This window comes from Pteropus medius, unplaced genomic scaffold (genome assembly GCF_902729225.1).
Source record: "Pteropus medius unplaced genomic scaffold, Ma_sr-lr_union100, whole genome shotgun sequence".
In the NCBI taxonomy this organism is placed as follows: Eukaryota; Metazoa; Chordata; class Mammalia; order Chiroptera; family Pteropodidae; genus Pteropus; species Pteropus medius.
This window is the reverse complement of record NW_024342466.1, coordinates 4,328,641-4,337,071: the sequence shown is the minus strand read 5'-3', so window position 1 is coordinate 4,337,071 and position 8,431 is coordinate 4,328,641. Positions and strand designations below refer to the sequence as shown.

The 8,431-nt window shown below is 55.7% G+C and overlaps 1 protein-coding gene across 7 annotated transcripts in view; it reads left to right on the top strand.

Moving 5' to 3' along the window:
* The first annotated feature begins 10 nt into the window (after positions 1-10).
* The window catches only part of PASK (PAS domain containing serine/threonine kinase), a 31,839-nt gene continuing 23,418 nt past the window's right edge, over positions 11-8,431 (top strand). For 4 of the 7 annotated variants that reach the window (XM_039861073.1, XM_039861091.1, XM_039861093.1 and 1 more), the window contains exons 1-3: positions 11-133; positions 6,240-6,455; positions 8,178-8,410. In XM_039861073.1, coding sequence (XP_039717007.1) covers positions 58-133; positions 6,240-6,455; positions 8,178-8,410 — 525 coding nt within the window. In that variant the 5' untranslated portion in view covers positions 11-57. The other 3 variants (XM_039861082.1, XM_039861090.1, XM_039861089.1) reach the window with 3 other exon arrangements.

The following is an 8,431-nucleotide window of genomic DNA, read 5'->3' as shown; positions in this document are numbered from 1 at the left end:
ATGGAATCCCAATGTAGGGGCCTGAGCCTCTGACGCGCCTGCGCGCCCCAGCGCCTCATGGGAGTTGTAGTCCACCCGCGAGGCTGCACGCGTCCTCAGTCCCCGCACCGCCCACTCCGCCTTCCCGGGGCAGGTAATTTAAAAGCGCCCTGGAGGCGTCTGGAGGCGAGGAGCTGTTAGGAGGACAGTGGCAGTCGGGGCTGCATGCACAGAGCAGTGGCTGCAGGGAAGTGGAGAGGAGACTCTGGGAGACGCTCTGGGCTCGTCGCGGGTCTCCGCGTGGGGCTGAGCAGTGCGGGCCTCTGGGCCTCAGTGGCTGCGTCTGTGCAATAGGCCGGCTCTGTCCTGGCGCCGCCGCGCGGATTTAGCCCGTGTGAACGGGCTGCTTCCAGTTAACGTTCAGCGCAGGGCGGGATCGGCGGGGACGCCTGCGCTAGTGCTGGGGCCGGGGCCGGCTCCGCCCGTAGGTGCCGGGAGAGCGGGTTGGGGCCCGGGACGCGCCAGCTCACTGCAGGCGCCGCAGCCTCCGTTGGCCCTCGGCCCCGCGGGCGTGCGGTCTCATGAGGGAGCATCCTTGCGACCCCCACATTTAGGGCGAGGCTGCCGAAAGGCGAGCTCCGCGCTGCTCACCCTTCTCGAACCCAAGGCGGGAGGGAACGGCGTCTGCGGAACCCGGCTGGCGGAGACGCTGTTGGCTCTCTTTTGGCTCCTCGGAGGCGCCGTAGAAGACTTCTAGTGCGTCCTTAGCAACCGTTAGCGCGGGCTTCTCCGCTCGAGCTCAATGAGTCCCGCCCACATGCTCCAGTGGTTGGCCTGAGGGGCCTGCCAATCGGCGTGAGTTGCTTTGCGATTGGCCGGTGGGGCTGGAGGCGAAGATCGGCTTCCTTACGAGTGGGTGAAGCAAGTCTGGCCTCCGACTCTTGCCGGCCCCAGGTGAGGTACTTGCGCTCGAGAGAGAGCCGGCCCGGGCTCCACGGGGTCCCGCCGCCCGGGCCCGGCTCGGCCCTCAGACGAGCGGGTGCGAGCCCTGTGCCCCGCCGCTGCTCGCCCCCCTCGGTGAGGCTCCGGTCCGGGTGGCGGCTCGCCGTCTGCGGCCGTTTGTCCCGCGCCGCGCCCTGGGGCCCTGGGCCGGACCTCCCTGGTCCTCAGTGTCTCCGCCTTAGCCCCAGCCCGCCCGGCGCGCGGTCCTCAGCTGGAGTTAACTGTGCGCTTTCTTCATTGTTCTGGCTTGTCCTTCCAGAAGGTGAGCTCCGGAACGGAGGCTGTCTGCTCTGAGCTGCGGACGGTGCCTGGCTGCATAAATGAGCTTTTCAGTAAACGTTTGGGATGAATGCGTGAGCCGCGGTGTGCAGTCCCCGGCTTCTCGGCATCTCCGCTCAGGATGCCCCATGCGTCCCCGGGCTTTATCCTTCGTCTTATCTTCACCAGTTTTTCTTCTCCAGAGAATGGCAGTGGCCTGAGCTGAAAACTTGGGATGTGGTCTTGATGCCTTTCATTCCCTTACCTTCCACGTGTCTTTACCCAGTGACTTGGCTGCAGTTCTTCGTCGAGTCTTCTCTAATGGGTTCCCCTCGCCATCTTTCTGCCATTGCTTTAATTTAAGACATCATAATTCCTTGCCTGGAAGGATGTAGCTTTGGGGCCCCCCCCACCCCCCCAGCGACCTGCTTGGGCAGGCATAGGGGCTCTGGGAGTTAGGCCCAGCTCCTCCAGACCCATCTCCACCTGCTTGCCTGTGTATTAACCTCCTCCCCAAGGGCGCTGTGGGCATCTTTTCCCTGTGGTGGTTCTGCCTGGATGCTTCTTCACAGTGCCAGACTCAGCTCCGCCGGCTCTCCTCCAGGAAGCCCTTGCTCACACCCTCCATTCCAGCAGCCATCATCTGGGTATTGTTTAGGGTGCCTGATGCGGGAAACAGACGCAGTCTCAGAATGGCTCTGGTGGTGAATGAAGCAGTCGGCCCCCAAACCTGAAGTGCAGAGGAAGGCAGGTTTTCGGGCGGATTCATCCGGTGGCTGAGAAGGACGTTCTTGCCGCTTCTGCTCTGCTGTCCGTGGTGCTGGCTTCACGCTGAGGCTGGTTCTACTTCCGCTTTACAGCGTGTGGGAGCAGTTTGCCTCCCAGCTTGCATTCTCGTGGCAGAAGGATGGTTGCTTCCAGAAGTTCACCCATAAGAGGAAGGAGCACTTTCCCAGGAGCTCCCTGCAAACCTCTCCTTGCTTCTTGGGTCTGAGGTGGGCATCACGCGCACCCTAGGGAATCAAAACTGGCAACGGGAATAGGAATACTCTTGAGGCATCATGAGATCCTCTCTGGGTTGTTTCCCATGGTAAAGCCCCCTCCACTCCACCAACACCTCCCCCCCAAACTGCTGTTGCTTTAAAAAACATTCTAAAAACCTAGGCCTGGACTTGCAGGCATTTCTGGTTAGGGTTTGACTCAAAATTAAACCCGTGAAAAAGGAAGTGATCTAAGGTCCGGTGAAGCCAGGCTCTGTGCTCTCAGGGGCCAGCCTGTGGCCATGGCGTTGGAGGCTCTGTGGGGCTCTGGTGCTGGCGGTGTGGTGTGCTCGGTGTGCAGTGCAGCCAGATGGCCCGCGGGTAGTGTGAAGCTCTGATCCCATCTGTGCTTTGTAGGTTGGTTGTAGAAGTTGAAAACAATGATTATGTCATTGTTGTTTATTGTAGGAATAATTAATGCACTTAGATGCTTAGAGAGGAAATGTAGACCTGTGACATTAAAATGTTGCTGTCTGAAGGAAAGCAACACATTCTAATGGTTTATTTAATGTCTTTCTAGTTTCCTGCTCATCCAGCTGTTGCTTTTCAGGATCGCCTGCTGGATAAAACATCTCTTAGTTCGTCAGTATATACTAGTTGATTCATACAAAAGGATAAACACAGTGTTAGTCATGAATCATGATAGTAATGTGAACTCATTTAAACCTACCACCCAGATTTGGAACCGGGGGACCCTGTGCTATTGTGTCCTCACCATTCCAGCCTGCTGGACCCGCAGAGGACAGCTCCCGCCTGAAGTTTGGGTTTGTCACGTGTGTGTGTGTCCCTAAGTGATATATTTAGACTGGGGGCATATTATAAAAGGTAATCTTACTATCAATAGTTTTTTTGTAACTTGAGTTTTTTCACTTATAGGTCTAAGATTTGTCCTTGTGTGTGTAGCATTTGTTTTCATTCTGTAATTTATAACACGAATGTACAGAATTTAAAATCTATTTCCTTGCTGATGAATGTTTAGGTTTTTTCTTTTATCTTTTTTGTTGTCGTGAACCACGCTGCCCTGAACATTCGTGTGTGTGACTTGCTGCCCATGTGTAAGAATTTCTATAGAATATAAATCTCACAGTGGGATATACTGTCCCAGGAGGCAAACGTTTGACTTAAATTGTTTTCTAAAGAAATTAATTTGTTAGGGTTCACACTGAGCCACATCTTATCAACATTTGGTATTGTTTGAATTCTTAATTTTTGCTCATTTAGCAGGTATGAAGTTGTGATTACGATAACAAAGTTAAGCCTCTTGTGACAGGTTTTTTCGCCACTAGGGTCTCCTCTCCTGTGAAATTCTTACTCCTATCTCTTGTCCATTTTCCTATTGGGCTGTGTCTTTTAAAATTAGAAAAAAAAAATACTGACCTTTTAATCTATCCTGGATATTAATTTTCTGTTACGTATGTGGCAAATATCTTATCCCAAATTGTGGCTTATTTCATTTTTTTAATGTTTTTTTTTTGGTGTGGGAACATTCTCAACTTTAATGTTAAATTTGTCAGTTTTAGTTAATAGCTAGAGCTTTTTGTGTCTTGTTTAAGAAAACTTGCTCAACCCAAAGACTTATAGAAAGTCTGTCTAATTTTCTTCTAAAAGTTTAGTGTTTTGGCTTTGACAAAGTATGTCTTTGGCCGTGGGTGTTTGTTTTTCTGAATGATGTTTCCATACCTCTGTGTCATTGTTCCCCATCGGGGCCGAGAGTTGCCCCAGCATTTTCATAGATTCGAGCAGCCCGTGTTTCTTCGATGGTAACTTACGCCCCCTTGGTCATGTGTCCGGTGCTGACAGGTGCGAGGCCCTTGGTTGGGCTCCATGTTGTTCCTTTGCTCTATTTGGTTATTCCTGTCAGTCACACCGACACAATGACTATGGCTTCGTATTGAGTTTTCACATCCGGTGGCTTGAGTGTCCCCACCAGGGTCCTGCTCTGTGGGTGTATTTCTTTGTCACTGAAGATCGTTCAAGCTTATCTCTTCGATGGTTCTCCCTCTCCATTCTCTCTCCAACCAGATGTTAGGTTATCTCAGCCTTTATCTCTTAGCTTCGCTCTCACATTTTTACGTTCTTGTTTCTCTGTTGCATTCTGGGCTCTTTATTCAACTATATCTTCCAAGTCACATATTTTCTTTTTGGCTGTAGCTGCATGCCTGTTTTACCCATCCATCAACATTAAAACTTAACTTATTGGGATATAATTTATAGACGTTCAAACTTGCCCCTAAGTACTCAGCTCAGTGAGTTCTGAGACGCGGGTACAGCCGTGCAGGCACAAACACAATCAGGTTAGACGACCTCTTCATCCCCCGAAGAGTTTCCTCTGTCCCCTTTCTCGGCCCAGCCCCGTCCCTGCCCACCCCCGGCCCTAGACAGCCACCGCTCTGCTCTCTGTTCCTGTGACCTAGGTTTGTCTTTTCTGGGGTTTTATGTTACCGGCACCTACAGGGTGTGTCTATCGTGTCTGCCGCCTCATACAGCCTGACCGCTCTGCGACCCATGCACGGCGCTGTCTGCGTCACTAGCTCATCCACCTTTCCTGCCCAGCACAGTTCCCTCGTGTGGCTGTACCTCCCTTCGCTGACCTAGTCTCCAGGCGACAGCCGTGTGCGTCGTTTGCAGTGTGGGCTGTTGCGAGCGAAGCTGTTGTCCACGGGAGGCCGTGTGCCGTGCGCCGTGCGCTTTCCCTTCTCTTGGGCAGGTGCCTGGGAGTGCGGTCACTGTGTCCTTGGGCGGGCGGCCCGCTGCTTTTCAAAGTGGGCCCATGTACACGTGTGTTCCCAGCAGGGATCTGTGACGTGCAGCTGCTCCACACCGTCCCCCACACTTTGCATTGCCATTCTGTTTGATCTTAGCTGTCTTAGTGGTTGTGTGGTGACGGCTCATGGCGGGTTTCATTTGCGCGTCCCTAATGACTAATGGCGGTGATCGTTTTTTCATGTGTTTCTATGCGATTTGTGTCCTTCTTTGTTCAAAACCTTTACCTTCTACCCCCTTCTTCAAAGACTGGGTGGTTGCTGTTCTTGAGTCTTTCGGGTTTTCTAAGTATATGACCGTGTCTTCTGTGAATGGAGACGCCGTTACACCCTCCTGACAGCACATGTGCCTCTTATTTTCCTGGCCTGTGTGCACTGGCTGAGACTTCCAGGGCAGTGCTGGCCAGAGGAGGCCAGATTGTGGCCTCCGTGCCTGCCCTCACTAGGTGTGCTGCTGGCTGCAGCTTCTTCACACCTGCCCCTCACACCCGGGGCAGTTTTCCTGCTTCCCAGTTGTTGAGTTTTTTTCCTTAGGAAGGGGGGTGAGTTTTGTCAGATGCTTTTTCTGCATCAATTGATAATGATAATGGGAGTTTTCCTCTTTAATCTGTCCATATGGTGCCTTGGGTGGACATGGCACCCCGGCCCTTGGACCCCTCGCTGCGTCAAGGCCAGCTGGCCTGGGGCTCCATGCCCTTGTTCTGTGCTGTAATTATGGAACATGTCTCATTGGAGGAAACTTGGCAATGGTCGCGTGGGACTTTCCTGTAGTTTTTCTTCTATCTGCATGCAAATCTACAAGTATCTAAAAATAAAAAGTAAAAAACAAAGCCCCGGTGCGGACCCGTCTGCAGACTCCCAGCCTTGGACTCCTGCTGCGATGTCAGCGGGCGCTCCACGCGCGATTCCAGGCGCCTCGTGGTGTTGGTGACGCACGTCTTGAGCTGAGGGTGTTTTCGGTGCACGTGGCCTGCAGCCCGGTCTCCTCACGGCCCTCACTCACTCCTCTGCCTGCTTCCCCCATCTCTTCCGGTGCTTGTTTCTGATAGAGCACCTGTCAGCACGACCTGGGTTCGACTGTCTCCAGGCCGCGTGTGTCCTGGGGCCGAGCTCCATGCAGCCTCGGGGGGAATGCGTTGGTTCGAGTACCTCTGTGTTCTCCGCTGTGGGCGTTGATCAGCGTCTCCTTGCTTTCCAGTTGACGATTGTCCCGTGGCCTGCCGTCTCTTGATGGAGGACAAAGGCTCGCCGGCCTTTGAAGAGGAGCAGTGGTGCCTCTGTGGGGACCTGTCCTCGCCAGCGCCCACCGAGGGCCCTGCTGTGCAGACCAGCAAGTCCTTGTCCTCGGCCCACAGACACCTGAACAGAAGGAATGGCCTTTCGAAACTCTGCCAGAGCAGGATGGCACTCTCCGGTGAAGACCTCCTTCTGGTCGTCGTGGGCGTCAGCTGTGACGACACAATGTGAAATCGCACATCTGTTCGGTTGGGTGCTGGGTGCTCGCTAGTGGGCAGTGCTGCAGGCCCTCCTGCCGTGTGCACGCTGCGTGATTCTTAGGCAGGAAACTCCTTTTTAGCCGGCAGTTGGAATTCACCTCCAAATTTCAGGGTCAAAATAGAGCGAAGTGTTATTTCTCACTTCAGAGCTTGTGGGGACACTGTCCTGGCCTGGGCTGCATTACAAATGACACATGGTTTGGCTAAGTGGTTCAGCCAGTGTGTATTGACCGCACTGCAGGCTCACGCGGTCCTCCGACGCGGGCAGACTAGATAGGGTGAGGGCAGCCAACTTCACAGCGTGGGGGTGGTGCTCTGGGGGCTGGGGGCATCTGCTGCCCACCCGCTCACCCATTGCTCCAAGTCAGCCAGTGCCCCCAGAGTCCGGACACGCTGTACCCAGACAGAATGAGAAAGACAGCGTCACTCGGGCCCTGAAGGGCTTGTCGCCTGGGGGTGCTTGAGGAGACAGCAGCGGCACGCTTGGAGCTGGCCAGGCCTGGAGCACAGGGGTCTGTTAGGACAGTGGGGAGGACTGGAGCGGGAAGAGCGGGGCTGTAGGGGAGGGGCGGTGGCTCTGGTCTCGAGGTGATGAGCAGTGGTGACAGTGGTGGCAGGGGCTTGGCACCCAGCTGGCCTGCAGGGAGTGTGGAGGGCTGGGAGTCCAGAGGGTGGCCAGGAGCAAGCTGGAGAGGGCCGGAGAGCTGCAGGGCCCGGCGGCCCGTGAGGCAGGCAGGCAGCCCCTCAGAAGCCTGGCCTTCAGCCGGCCTGCGGACGGGTCACTGTCGGGAGCAGAAGCAGAGCTGGCATCGCAGTGCAAGTCCTAAGGTGCCAGGTGGTTGAGGTGACCTTGGGACTGGCTGCCTATGGAGAGGAGAATCGGGGCAGGGGCCACTGAGACAGTCGGGGACTCCTCAGTGAAGGACCCAGAGGAGACAGGAAGATGACTTAGGTTTGTAGGGTGTTTGAGCTGCCAGAAGGATGGAGCGGACAAGAAAGCGGATGGTGGGCGGCCGGGCCACTGGAGGGTGAGTGTGGGGCCCACGGCACGCACCCCTGATGGAGCCTCTTTAAAGCCGCCACTGCCTGGGGGTGGAGCGGAGGCTCTGAGGCTGAGCAGGTGCAGTGGGGAGGCGGCAGGGAGCCGGAGGGACAGGGCGCTCTGCCAGGGCTGGCCCAGCAAGGCTGAGGGTGGCGTAGGGGAGGCCTTTGGGGTGCCGCTGGAGGTATTGGCGAGAGTGGTTTTCCTGGAGAAGAGGAGTGACCTCGGGGACAAATGAAGGAGGGGAGTAGAGATGCCAGGCAGCACTTGGATTTGTGACTTTCCAGGAAGGAGTGTCAGGGCTGTAGCTGGGCTGTGGGCTTTGGTGTGGTGGGCGTGAGCATGCCCCTTGGTTGGGTGGGCGGGAAGGGACCTCAGAGTGTTATTTACACAGAAGTGGCGGGTTCTGCGTGTCTGTGGAGCCCCTGGGGTGACCAGGCGGGCTCCGGACGTTCAGGCACAGTGTGAATCACCTCTCAGGAGACCTTCCTCCCCGACTCTGGCAGCAGCTGGGTGAGGGCCGCGTGCTTCGTGCGCTTCACAGGCGAGCTCCTGGCAGCCCTGCGAGGTCTGGAGCTCCCTTTCCTTTTCTTTCCAGAAGCCAGATGGAGCTCTTACTGCCTGTCATCATTGGCCGCCCAAAATATTTGCACAAGCAAACTGCACTGCCCGGCCACGCCTGAGCAGGCAGACCCGGCCGGGTCCCTGGGCAGCACGTCCTGCTGCTCCCTGCTCCGTGGCCTGTCCTCAGGGTGTTCCCCGCCCCTGCTCCCGGCCCCCGCGGGCAACCCGAACAAGGCCATCTTCACTGTGGATGCCAAGACCTCGGAGGTATGTGCTCAGCTGAGTGAT